This window comes from Pantherophis guttatus, chromosome 1 (assembly GCF_059756535.1).
Source record: "Pantherophis guttatus breed Tessera chromosome 1, ASM5975653v1, whole genome shotgun sequence".
In the NCBI taxonomy this organism is placed as follows: domain Eukaryota; kingdom Metazoa; phylum Chordata; class Lepidosauria; order Squamata; family Colubridae; genus Pantherophis; species Pantherophis guttatus.
In genome coordinates, this window is record NC_142063.1 from 76,471,508 (window position 1) to 76,486,081 (window position 14,574).

The 14,574-nt window shown below is 37.6% G+C and overlaps 1 protein-coding gene across 2 annotated transcripts in view; it reads left to right on the plus strand.

The window, feature by feature from the left end:
- Window positions 1-14,574, plus strand: part of ARHGAP1 (Rho GTPase activating protein 1) — a 38,046-nt gene that overhangs the window by 1,453 nt on the left and 22,019 nt on the right. For both annotated transcript variants that reach the window (XM_034417485.3, XM_034417486.3), the window contains exons 2-3: window positions 5,836-5,990; window positions 6,979-7,071. In XM_034417485.3, coding sequence (XP_034273376.1) covers window positions 5,858-5,990; window positions 6,979-7,071 — 226 coding nt within the window. In that variant the 5' untranslated portion in view covers window positions 5,836-5,857. The remainder of the gene's footprint in view (window positions 1-5,835; window positions 5,991-6,978; window positions 7,072-14,574) is intronic.

A 14,574-nucleotide genomic window follows, 5' to 3' on the forward strand; every position in this document is an offset into this window, starting at 1 on the left:
GGCTCAGCCGATTTGATTCTGGTGATACTACAGCAAATCCAACAACTGGAAAAAAATCGCATTACTAACTTGCATGCTCAGAGAAGTTATGTTCTGACAGAAAGGTGTGGTATTTTTCAAACTATAACCTGATTCAGCAGATTGTGTCATACAGTCAGTTAATCTTGTTTGATTTAAACTGAAAGCTGTGAAGCAGGGGGATCATCCTGGGTTAACTTGCTTTTTTTCCCCCTTGAACTGCACTGTACCGCTGGTTGGGCAAGCTAAATGCCTATTTTTCTTTAGTACCTCAACTATTGCTGCAAAATTTCAGTGGATTTTATTATAATGGTAATGCTGGAGTTGCAAAAAATGTATATAACTTTATTTTATTGCTTTGTTGGGCTTATTGAATACAGGAAATAAAAACAAATCTGCTTTCTTCATAAGCTAAGGACAGACATTCATGGGCACCAGCACTTCAAGTATAATTTCTTGAGCTCCCATTCCCACATATACATGCTTAATGTATAAAAGTACATTAAAGTACATGTATGGGTATAGATTCTCTTAAGACATTGTTTCTCAATCTTAGCAGCTTTAAGATATAGGGCCTTCAACTCCAAGAATTTTGGGCGTTGAAGTCCACTTACCTGAAAGCTGCTAATGTTGAGAAACACAGCTCTACATGAAATTGAAAAGGATTGAAAAGGAATTTACATGTTTTGCTAAATGATCAAGCCAATGGTTGCTTTTGATGTTTCATGTCTGCTTTCTTTTTTTAATTGTTCTATTATTTTTCTTTGTTAACCTTAGAACAAGTTATATATTATTGTGCGTGTATTATTCTTTGCCTCAGTGTATAAACAGAATGATTTTGAAGTATTAAAATCATAAGTTTTAGTGACTTCTTATAATCATTACTTTTGGAAAAAATAGAGAAAGTTTGGGACACTGAATATCTAAAATTACCTTTTCCTTTCAAAGTTAATTATAACTTCATTTTCTTATAGTCCTCTTTTAAATATGTCTGAAATGAAAGGTAATGTTTGCTGGAATATATACAGGTGGTCTTCAGTTAACAACCAATCATTCAGTGACCATTTGAAGCTATGACAGCGCTGAATGAATGAATAGTGGTTAAAACTGGTCCTTGAAGTCCCAACTGCCCAGCAGCCTCTTAGTCACATGATCATAATCTCATCACTGGCCAATCAGCTAGCACTTATCTGCAACATTCTGCAGTCATGTGATTGTGATATGTAATCTTTCCTCCTGGCTTCCGAGAAGCCGGCAAGGAAAGTTGCAGGTTGCTTGTGTAAGTCTCTCCAGGGGATTGTACTAGACGTCCTCCAAGGTCTCTTCCAACTCTGTTATTCTGTTATTCTCCCACATGTACTCTCTTCTTGAACCTGGTTGCACTTGTGCTGTGCCTCCCCAGCCACTTGTGAATCCTTCATCCAGCAGCTGCCATTTATCTGCCTGCTGGCCTGCTTGCAAGCGGCCTTGGGACTTGTGGCTTCCTGCTGGCTTCCCCATTGACTTTGGTTATTGAAAGCTGGCAGGAAGTTGCAAGATGGTACTGACTTAATGACCCATGTTCCTTAATTATAACAAGAGGGAATGCAGGGATTGCTGATACTATGTGACGTGATTACCTGATGGTGCACTTTATAATCCCATTACTTAGCAATGGAAATTCTGGTCCCAACTGCCATTGTTAAGCAAGGATCCTGGATTGTAATTCAAAGACTGCCTATACAGAATAGATGTAGGTAATGTTAAGCTGCTTTGACCATGGGTTTGTCAAAAATAGATCATGCCAGATTAATTTTATTGCATTCTTTGACAAAGTGACAAAATTAGTGGACCAGAGGAATGCTGTCGATATAATTTACTTGGACTTCAGTAAAGCATTTGATAAAGTAGACCATAACATATTACTAGATAAAGTAGGAAAATGTGAGTTAGACAGCATCACCACCAGATGGATTTGTAACTGGCTGACCAACCGCACTCAACATGTAGTCCTCAGTGGAACTGCATCTACATGGAGGGAAGTATGCAGTGGAGTTCCCCAGGGCTCTGTTTTAGGCCCAGTGCTCTTCAACATCTTCATCAATGACTTGGACAAGGGGATAGATGGGGAACTCATTAAATTTGCAGATGACACCAAGCTGGCAGGAATAGCCAACACTCCAGAAGATAGGCTCAAGATACAGAAGGATCTTGACAGACTTGAACATTGGGTGCTATCTAACAAAATGAAATTCAACAGTGAAAAAAGTAAGGTTCTACATTTAGGGAAGAAAAACAAAATGCACAGGTACAGTATATGTGGTACCTTGCTCAATAGTAGTAACTGTGAGAGGGTTCTTGGAGTCCTAGTGGACAACCATTTAGATATGAGCTAGCAGTGTGCAGCAGCTGCCAAAAAAGCCAACACAGTTCTGGGCTGCATAAACAGAGAGTTAGAATCAAGATCACGTGAAGTGTTAACACCACTTTATAATGCCTTGGTAAGGCCATACTTGGAATATTGCATTCAGTTTTGGTCGCCACGATGTAGAAAAGATGTTGAGACTCTAGAAAGAGTGCAGAGAAGAGCAACAAAGATGATTAGGGGACTGGAGGCTAAAACATATGAAGAACGGTTGCAGGAACTGGGTATGTCTAGTTTAATGAAAAGAAGGACTAGGGGAGACATGATAGCAGTGTTCCAATATCTCAGGGGTTGCCACAAAGAAGAGGGAGTTAAACTATTCTCCAAAGCACCTGAGGGTAGAACAAGAAGCAATGGGTGGAAACTAATCAAGGAGAGAAGCAACTTAGAACTAAGGAGAAATTTCCTGATAGTTAGAACAATTAATAAGTGGAACAACTTGCCTGCAGAAGTTGTGAATGGTCCAACACTGGAAATTTTTAAGAAGATGTTGGATAACCATTTGTCTGAAGTGGTGTAGTAGGGTTTCCTGCCTGGCCAGGGGGTTGGACTAGAAGACCTCCAAGGTCCCTTCCAACTCTGTTATTCTATTCTATTCTATCTCCTATATTTCTGTGTTAACATTACAAGTGGCAAACATCTCTACTAAAACGATATATGCTCTACTAGTTGATGTTTAAATGTTTACTAATCTGCAAAGTGTTGTAGGTTGCTTCAGCAAAGCATAAGTTAAACAATAAATTTTAGTAAAGAATTGAACAATTGATGTTTTACAGATGCTATTTAGATAACACAGCCACCCATGATTTGGTGCTATGAGAAAAAGGCAATTATTTGATTTGCATATTTAGAAACAGAAAACTAGTTTGGTAGCTTCCAACTCCTGATTTCCTCAGGTTTACTCATGCTCCTCAGAGTTTGTTTTTTTAATGTCAACTAGTAGTTTGTCTTGTAATAATAAGAAATCTCCAATGGTGTTTAATATTTGAAGAAAAAAATACACCAAATTAGATATGTCTCATTTGGTAAGAGATTAGATTATATTTCGGTCCAATGCTGAATACTGCAAAGTGTTTTGATTAGATGCTTTCTAAGAAGTAATAGGAGTGATATGGCCAGGAACTTCAAATACTTCAATATATTTGTACTATGTTCATTTTCAAATGGAACAGAAATATAGTTAAAATTTACTAATATGGTGAAACATTCTATATTTATGCATTAATCTGACTTTCTGCTCAAAGTATGAGCTATGTCAGTGGAAGGTATTTTTATGATTTATATGAAAATAAATACTAGTTTCCCTCTAATATTTGTGTTGGTTATTTCTTCACTGATGATTTAACAACATATTGAAACACTATCATAGATCAAATATTACTTGCATATACTTATATCACTTAGGTTTTGGGATGGCATTAGGAGAACATCTGCCATATGCTGTCTATATTTCAGAGAAAACAGAATATAAATACCACTTATAAACTAAATACCGTAGTGGTATGATAATTAATAAGTACTGTATTCTGATCACTATTACCAAGTGAGAAAATTGGAATCGTTTACTATAAGCAAATTAGAGATTGTTTTTATGTTGATACTAGGGATATTGCTTTAATTGGATAAATTTAGATAATTTTGAGAATATGCTGTTGAAGTTGTTTTGAAGAGAATGAGTCACCTCATATGGTGGTTAAGGTTTCCATAGAAACTGAGGATATTGCTAAAGACAGATGGTTGGTTGCAATTTCAGCATGTTTCTAGCATTAGCTATTCATTCAAAAGAGTAAAATGTCCTGCTCTTTGTCCCTTTGGCAGCTCCTTCCATCTTTGAGAGAGGAACAAACCATAGCTGAGATTAATTTTGTAGTTTTGCCAGTCTGCATTATTATTTCTTACCAATGTGTTTTGTCAAGGTAGACTTCCTGCACAATAATTTTATAGTCAACTGAAGTGTAAGTGTAATGTAGATATACATTTTGATATGACTAATGACATAATATATTAATATTAAATTACCGTAGCCATAAAATATGCAGCTAAATTCCCTTCAGTGCCCTCAAGGATTTCTTGAAATTATGGCATAATGCTTTAATATGTGGAGATATTTTTTGCTGTTGCCTTTATAGAAGTTATATTAATTTCTAATATTAGATATAGCCTTGCTTTGATCCATTTTTTAAATATTTTATTTTGGAGTTGATTACTGCTTGAGTTGATTTTAAGGATTCCCTAACACTTTTAATGAGAGCCAGTGTACTGTAATGGTCATCAATCTAGAAGCCAGGGATCATGAGTTCTAGTTACACCTTAGGCACAAAGCCAGGTAGGTGCCCTTTGGATAGTCACTTTTTCTCAGCCCTAGGAAGGAGGCAATGGCAAATCACTTCTAAAAAACTGGAATTACAATTGTAAGTCATGCCAGTCATTAAGCAGTCATTAAGCATGCCAGTCACCACATAACTGCACTCAATTTTTGACCTTTTTGTGGTTGTTAAGTGAATCACCAGTCAGTAAGCAAATGCAACAGTCTTTAAGTGAATCCATTGTCCATAATTGGGGTCATAAATCATGGTCACATGACCGCAGGACCTTGCAAACAGCGGTAAATGTGGGGTGGTTGCCAAGTGTCCAAAAAGTGATCAAATGTAGGTAGAACTACATGAGAGGTGACAAGTGCTTCCTGGTACAAGAAGGGGCACAACTGAAGCTGGCCATTTCTGGTTCCTATTCCAGCAGAAATTGTGAAACCGGAAAAACCTCCAAAGTGTATACCAGCTTCTTTAGAGGCAGCATAGGCATCAAAGGAAGCAGAGGATTTCTGTCCCAACAGTAACTCTATCTTGTAAGGATTCAGTCTTAGTCTTCTTTGGCACACCTGGTCCCCTTAGTGACATCAGGTTTAGATTTCCACTTCTGCTTGGCCTGGACTAGATATTAAAGATGTTTGGTTTAGATATTAGATATAAAGATATTTATATCCGCTGTAAATTGATGATACCTAATCCCAAATCAATGGAGAATCTCCACCAATAGTTTCACATAGATGTTAAACAGATGAGAGAGAGGGTTTAGCCCTAGGGATCTCACTGCAAAATTGTCATTTTGACCTGCACATCAACATATTAGTACTTCAATAAATAATTTGGACAGGCCTATTGCCTTGTCTTTTCCTATCACCTTTGTTATGAGGCTCTGAAGGGAAAGCAAATATATTGGCATAAGAGGGATAATGAAACAAAATGCAATTGCAATCAGAACAGTCTTATCTGTGCTCCCCCCTCAAGTTAGATATGAATGAAAGGTCTGTCACATCTAGAATGACATTTAAAGGAGGACACTTTGGGAAATACCAGGGAAAATTGTGAGATGTTTCTTCGCTGATTTGTGAATTTCTGCTGCTTCTTTTCAAGTAATCTTTTGAGCACTTGAAGCATGGAGCAATATCCAGATTTGCAAGAGGACCTGAGTCTGGAAGATACTAGTGAGTCTCTCAATCAGCTCAAATTGGCCTCTCTAGATGACAAAAATTGGCCATCAGATGAAGAGCCTGTTTTCCCAAAGTCAGGTAAGTGTTTCTGTTAATAAAACAACTGCAGGAGGTGGCAGTCAAGTTTTAAGGCAGCGGTCCCCAACCTTTGCAGCTTGGCAGCCAGGGGTGGGGGGAAGGAGAACTGGGGTGTGCGAGTGGCAGGCTGGTGTACATGCACATGCTAGTGCAGCTTGATTTAAATGCATGCACACATGCCCTGGCCTGCTACTTGTACAAGTCAAGTTGTGCACGCCGGCTCACCACTCGTGCGGCCCAGTTGCAAATAGGCCCGGTAGTGGGACACAGCCTAGGGTTTGGGGACCCCTTTTTAAGGAGTCCATAATCTGAAAATATTGCCTGTCTGTAACTTGTTAAACCAGCTCTGTCTTTCTCTGCAAGACCCTAACTGTCCTCTGCAGCTGTAGTACAGTCTCAGGAAAAGATTGGCTGTTAGTGATGTCTGCATACTCAGAAGCACTTGTTTCTCTTTGAATCCAAAATGTTGCACAACCCTGTTCTTCAGCATTCATCTTAAATTTCTTTAAGATATTGCAAAAGAGTTTGCTTGGTATCCTGACTATAAATTGTAATAAAGAACTAAGATAGTAATCAGCAAATAAGAACTGGAATATTACAGGTTGTATATAGCAAAGAAATACCTGATATAGATATCAATGCAGTAGATTAGAGTTGTTCATTTTAGGATTTGTGGCAGAAGATTTTAAGTCTATTATTTTGTTCCATTAATGGCGTTTTTATATAGTTAAAGCAGATACATTTCTAAATATGTTTAAACAATCTTAGGGCATGCACCTGTCTGTTTTGAAATACCAAATGAATAAGTAAATGTACCCCATTTATACCCCACCACACCTGAATAAAGGTGCAGGTATACAGAGAAATCAATATAGCCACCCTACTGATAATGCACCTAGATATTTCTCTATAGTTCTGGACCCTTATTTAGTAAGTTTGACTTTATGTGATATTTTTCTCTCTGTTTATTTACATATCTACTGTACAGATGATACCAAGAGCTCCCCGGATTCTGCCACACATCTGCGGTGGGATGATCCCTACTATGATATTGCTAGGCACCAGATTGTGGAAGTAGCAGGTACTGTTTTGTTATAGTAGTATAATCCTTTGAAATAAAATAAATAATTATTTTTACAACTGTCAACAATCAAAATAAAAATTTTAATGATACCTTCTCTAGGAAATAATTGAAAGTTGCAAAGAATGGAAATAATTTTAAATTTTGAAGAACGCAGGTTATGAGCCAAAGTCTTTGATAGTGCCTGAATGATTTGTCATAAAAAACAATACCTCTCTCAGATTGAACTGCTGATTAAATGGCTATATCCATGTGGCTTTCTTGACAAAAATAGAGAATTGGTTTTGAGCCCATTTCCAGTATATTTCTTTAAATTCACATTAAATTTACAGAGCTTGGATTTTCCGGTGGGCTGCTAGCCTTACAATTGCTTTTTGACATTTCTGGATTATATATCATAACTATATACTAGAAATCATTTCCAGCAGAACAGATATTTGAAAAACTAAAGTGAGAAAACAGTACAAAAAAGTTATCAAAATAGTTTCCAAATTACTTTGATATATTTTGAACTTTGTAACTTTTTGTAGGACTTTTCCTCCCCCCCCTTTTTTTTTTTTGAAGAAAGAGAAATTTTGTCTCATTCATAGTGCAAAGGGATAATAACCTCTATCTGGAAAAGGCTGTTAGAAAGCAGCAGTAAGATGTTATTTGCTTTCAGATGACTTTTTAAAATAAACACCAGAATATGTTGGTGTTCTGAGATGTCAACTAATTTCATATATTTATATAACAGACAATTGCCAGATAAGGTGATCTGTTCAGAACCTGCAAATACTTCTAATTTTTCTGAGCCATAGCAAGCATTTTAATTCTCGGTCTAAATTATTGGGTACCTTGTTCATATGTCTAATTAGTCTGTGGAACATCTGAAAGTGAAAAGTCAAACCACTGTTCAAAATCATTGATAGCTAGGCTGCTAACATTTCTGTTTAGCTGATTTATATAGAGTACTAAATTCAGCTATTGCATGCAGTCTTAATTGAGAAGTATATGGTATGTTAATGGTTACTGGGAATGTTGTCCTAAGACTGGAAGAGTGGACAATTGTTTTTAACTTATATTTATGATTAATATTAATCATAATGCCAAATACGGTATACACCAGGGGTGTCAAACTGGCGGCCCACCTGCTGGATGCATCGCGCACAGGCTACGCCCACCCCAGCTCCGCAAAGGCAAAAAATTCACGATGTGTCATGATACGTCACATGACGTGATAGAGTTTGACACCTATGGTATACATGATAGCAGATTCTCCTAGTGACTAATTAATAGAAATGAAGAATATCTTATTGTAGAAAGTAAATGATAAATAAGGAGCAAATGTCAGATACATGGATAAATGCAATTGCTGGATAGTTTTTGGACACATCTGCTTAGATTTCTTTGATAGCAATAATTGTTTTAAATTTTCAAACTGCAATTGTGTAGTCTTTTTGTCCATTAGGCACTTTGAATGTATAGGATAATTGAAGGCACATTCCGGTCCTCTACAGCAAAATGCATTTAAATAACTTTTATATATAGTTTTGTAGTGTTCGTTTCTGAGAGATTTTCAGCAAGGGAGATATCTTCTTTCTCTATGTAAATATGATAGGAATGCCTTTCTGTTCTCAGGGACTGTAACTAGATATTGAACAATTCATGAAACAAGGTCTCCACTGTTAAATTATTAGATAGGGCTAAACAAAAGATAACTGTGGTACACATTGTGTTCGAATACGTAAGAATAGCTCTATTGCTGACTTCCTCAGATTTCTACCATTTGACAGAATTCATGAATAACATTCAGTGAAACTTTCATATGCTCCAGAAATATTGTTTATTTTGTGGGAAGTAAATAATGTTTATAGATTCTGTGCTGCTAATATGGTTTAATTATTTCTGTGTTCATGTTAATTTTATTTTTCTGTGTTATCTGTTTTCCATTGTAAACAGCATATTGTAGTTCAGAAGAAGGTTCATTTATTATCTATCTATTTATCTATCTATGGAGCAGGTGCAAAGCAAAAATAGCTTTAAATAAATACATGTTATGCATGTAATTTCATTTCTTTGTTTTCTGGAAGTTTATTTATTAAATGTTTATGCGCTTAATCTCTAATTATCCTGTTCACAAGTAAAAAAATTTCTAATATTACAAATGCCCATTGATTTTTAGCTCTGATTTATGAGAAAAAGAAAAACTGGACTGTATTTCAATTCACTTTTCTTCTGCATTTTCATTTACTATATGCACAAAAGCATTTTTCAGACATTTAGAATAGGGCCTCCTAAAAGTATGTTGTATGATATAAAGCTGCAATGTGTAGAAGTAATTTCCTCAAATCAGTTGAAGTGGTCTTCTACTAAAATAAGGCATAGTTTTTTGTTCCTGTCTATATTAATTTCACAGGAAAGCAAATTTTCTGTTCCTGTCTATATTAATTTCACAGGAAAGCAAATTGTAAGTGCTAAAAAACAACTTGTCCAGTATTATGAATTGATAGGGCTGAAATGAAATGGGATTATAGTTATTTATTTGTTTCATTTATATAGCTGCCCATCTCATATATGTGATGCTGGGTGGCTCACAAAGTTGAAACACAAAACAAAAATAAATAAATAAATAATCAAAATAATACAACGAAGACCATTAAGAACAATAAAAATGTTAAAACCATTAAAATAAGTGACAGTACAATTAAACTTCCTAACAATGTACAGTAGTCATTTAGCAGGCTCCACACCACTGTTACTTAATCTCCAGATTGTATATGCCAATCTAAGTTATGGGGGAATGATCTCTGCTTGGAATGGTTGTGTGATAAGGATTTTGGATTAGATTGCTTCTATGTAGCTTCTCTCTGCCAATCTTATAGGGCTCCCTGGTCTTCTAAGGAATTTTGAAAGATAAAACAGCTAAAAGATATCTAGAGTTTCATTGGAAAAAGACAAAGAGTGAATGTAACCCAAGTGTAAGAGCCCATTTTAGGGATTTCATTGTAGCATTAAGAGCTTCAAAACATAATACTTTGAATGCTATTATTATTGGTTGATAGCCTTGTTTAAAGTGATCCATTCCTTGCTGTGTGAATAGTTGCTGTGGGGATTACTCTAGGAATCTGGTGGGTAATGTTGCTTGCATTTGCTCTGAATTAGACTCCAACTGGTGAGGTCTTATTGAAATGACAGTCTTGTTGTCTGGAAAGTATTTCATGGTGTGATTTCTGGGAAAATGGACAGAATCTTCACAACTGTTAGTCTGGCCATGTTTATTAGATCCTCTTGTTTATTAGATCCTCTTGTTTATTAGATCCTCTTGTTCATAGGCTCCCACCGGATAATGTGTGGATCCATGTGAAGATAAATTCTTCCTTGAGATAGGGATGCTTCCATCTGTCTTCAATGTGGTGGTGCATACCTAACCAAAAGGCCACCTCTGGACCAAGAGTTCTCAATAATTTTCATCCAATTAAAGCAAGAATGGTTCTTATACATATGGTCATGCCCAAAACCAAAGAATGACACATGGTAATTCTTCTAAGCTGAGTTCTTTATTGTTTCCATACCTAAAGACAGAATCATGCTAGATTCTATCTGCTTCTACCATATACTCTGAGATCTATTAAGGAGGGCTTGTCTCTCACACAAAATATCTAAACTGGAATGCATCAAACCCTTCTCAGAATCCTTCCTACCTACCTACCTACCTACCTAGTTTGCTGCTCATCTTGTGATTCAAGGCAACTCTATTCCTACTACATTTCCATCACCCATAAAATATGATTACTTGTAGTCTGATTTTTAAGGGTGCCTGAATGTCTGCAAATATTATAAAATAGTAAATAAATATAAAAGTGATGAAGGTCAGAAACTAATAGTACTTTTTATTATTTTTTATTTTTTCTACTTTTTAGATATTTTAACTTTTGTTAAGTGTGTTTAAGATGCATTTTATCTGCCTGCCTGCCTGCCTGCCTGCCTGCCTGCCTGCCTGCCTGCCTGCCTGCCTGCCTGCCTGCCTACCTATCTATCTATCTATCTATCTATCTATCTATCTATCTATCTATCTATCTATCTGTAATAATATAATGGAGAGATTTTAATATTAAATAATTACTTAAGACCAAAATCATTATCGCGTTACAAATATTTTGATGTGAATTGTAGTGGTTCTTTTTTAATGTTATACTTAACTTTGGAAAAAATCCCAAGTAATTTTATGTTTGTAATATTGACATTCTATATTGTAATAAATATGGATCCATTCTTCCTTCCTTCCTTCCTTCCTTCCTTCCTTCCTTCCTTCCTCTATTTTCAGTACTTGGAGGTATCTAAATAGTACAATGCTAATAATATATAATTATATCATGTAAACATTAGGGTATTGAAACAATACAATGTATCAAAATTTATAACAATGTAATAAAAGGAAAACTATTTTCTTCCAGTCTCCAGTCTCCCCCTTTTGGTAATATTGTTGAGATTACAATTCCTTGAAGAAATAGATTATTGGGACCATTTCAGTTAGGTTTCAGATTGGAGCATAATATAGAGACAGTATTGATTGTATTTGTTGATAACTTTTGGGGGAGCTGGGTTAGTGGTGCAACCATACTGGTTGTTTTTGATCTCTCAACAACTTTTGATACAATACATTATATTATTCTTCACTGGCTGTGGGATTTGGAAGTGCAAAACCTAATGTTGCACTGGTTGTTTTTTCTCCATGGCCAAAAAGCACTGCTTGGGTAGACAGTAAGTAAGTTATATTTTAGTTTCCTGGTTAAATTAAGACTGAACTATATGAATATTTCCAATAGTGGAATACAGATGGTGGAAGCAAGAGAGAAAGGTCACATTGCCTACAAAAGTTCACCATATCTTTGATGGTGGAAATGTAAGACAATATAAACTACTGTGTTTTCCCGAAAATATGACCTACCCTGAAAGTAGCTTGATTTTTTACATGTGCGCCCAATACAAGCCCTACCCCCAAATTAAACCCTAATTAAGACCCTGCCCATCCTGGGGTGCAGGGGCGAGATGCACAGGCAAAAATTAAGCTAAGGTGGAGATGGGGGTGGAGCTGCCCTACTTACCAGGCCTCGCACACCCTGACACCTGCCTCGCCTTACAGGCCCACTTCTTCGGCCGCTTGCCGCCACTTGCATGTGTTTATTTATTTATTTATTGGTTCGGTTTATATGCCACCCTTTTCCGGAGACTCAGGGCGGCTTACAATGCGTTAAGCAATAGCCTTCATACTTTTGTATAGACCTGCTTAGTACGGCTTTCAGCCCCCCCAAGCGGTTTTCTTTTTTATACAAAGTCAGCTTATTGCCCCCACAAACCGGGTCCTCATTTTACCTACCACGAAAGGATGGAAGGCTGAGTCAATCTTGAACCTGGTGAGATTTGAACTTGCAGTAATTGCAGGCAGCTGGTGTTACTTAACAGTGCTTTAGTCTGCTGCGCTTCCAAGGCGTTGCCCCTGGTCTCTGTTTCGCCATCAGAGGCCTTCAATAAAGCTCTCTGCAAACAAGAAACGAGGTCCGGATTGATGTGTGCGTCGCCCCAGGCCTCAGTTTCACCGTCAGAGCCTTCTGGAAAGACCTCTGCAGTCAATAACAGAGCTCCGGACCGATCTGGAGCTTGGTTATTGGCTGCAGAGGATTTTCCGTAAGGCTTCTGATGGTGAAATGGAGGCCGGGGGCGACGTGTGCGTCAATCCGGACCGTGTTTCTCAGCTGCAGAGGGCTTTGGGGAAGCCTCTGACAGCGAAACAGAGGCCGGGGGCAATGCGTGCGAGCGGCAGCAAGTGGCCACAGAAGAAGTGGTCCGGCAGCAGGCTCCCTGCCACTGCTGCGAGGTGAGTCAGTATTTAGACCTCCCCGAAAAGAAGCCCTAGCCATTTTGTGTGGGGGTTATTTGAGTAAACGCAACATCACTCTCAATGTGATAAGTGCAACTAATGCTCACAATCACTAATCTTTTTGTATTGAAGAGAGTTCATAATTTAAAGACTGGATTCTTCAAATGAGATTGGACAAATTTACAGGTACAGCTTAGTTTTAGTGATGCACAAAAGGGGCTTCCAAGATCAGAGGCTCTAAAGCAGGGGTATCAAACTCACGTCGTCACGGCAGCATCACGTGCCATATTGGGACTTTCCCCCCCTTTGCTAAATAAGATGTGGGCGTGGCCAGTGCGTGATGCATCCGGCCCATAGGCCAGGAGTTTGACAGCCTTGCTGTAAAAGCTGTTATAAAGGCAGTGGTGGAAAGAGCGCACAGTGGGGGCGCATGCTAAAGATGTGTGCATGCGCAGATGGTGTGGTTCCATGTGCAGTGCATGGGGAGGAGCCGCATGTTAGCACGGATGGCACACAGGCATGCAAAGTGTGCGAAGCATAGACCTGTTTGGCAGTCGGTGAGTAAAAGGTTCACCACCACTGCTCTAGGTGGTAGCAGAATATGTGGTACAGAATTCTGTGGATAGCGATCCTTGGAGAGGATTTCAATCTTTTAATGAGAATGTCCTTGAAGACAGCTGGTGCTAGCCTTGTCAATTGTAGTACCTAAAACTTAAAAATTTAGAAGAAGCTAGGAATTTATAGATAGCAGAGAGTCACTGAATGTAACAACCCACAATTTAATCTTGGCTCCAGTTCTCAGGAAGTTCTCAGGAAGTTCTCAGGAAGAAGCATTCTAGTTTGATGAGCTCATATTCTGCATTTCCATAGAGCAGCATTACATTGTCTGCAAAGACCATTCTCTGAGGTCAGGATTGAGTTGCCAGAGAACAACTAAATGGCAAGTTAGAGTTAATTAAGGAGGCAGTCAAAACTAGGAGGTAAATATCAAATATCAGACTCCAATATGACTGAAGATAGTGAAAAAACAGGGAAACTGTAATTCAGATGATACATACTTTTTTCAGCATACACAACAGAATATTTCAGCAATATTTTGACTGCTACAGATATCTGTGTTTTATTGGGATTCGGTTCCCATGCTCCCCAGCCAGTGCAGCTCACACATATTTGGACGACTCTAGATTGTAGAGCACTACTTTAGGACTTTTTTTGGGGGGATGAGATGTTAGTTTCTTCTCCCAATAATAAGCATGTTTGTTTCTTTTTGGTAACTGGCAACTAGTTTCTGCTGTGCGGTGTGTACCAGCTTTCTTGGATATTAATGTGATACTATAATGCATTGGTGAAATGTAAAATTTGTTACTACCGGTTCTGTGGGCGTGGCTTGGTGGGGTGGGGGTAATATGACTGAGTGGGCATGGCCAACATTTTATTTTTTATTTTTAAAACCATTTTTTCTATAACCTCTTTGGCTGAAGAGGTTGTAAAAAAAGTGCTTTTAAAGCCTCTGATGATCCCAGCTGACTTGCCTGATAAGCAGAGGCTTTTTTCCTTTAAAAAACATTTTTTCTATAACCTCTTCAGCCGAAGAGGTTGTAGAAAAAATGCTTTTAAAAGCCTCTGATGATCCCAGCTGAGCT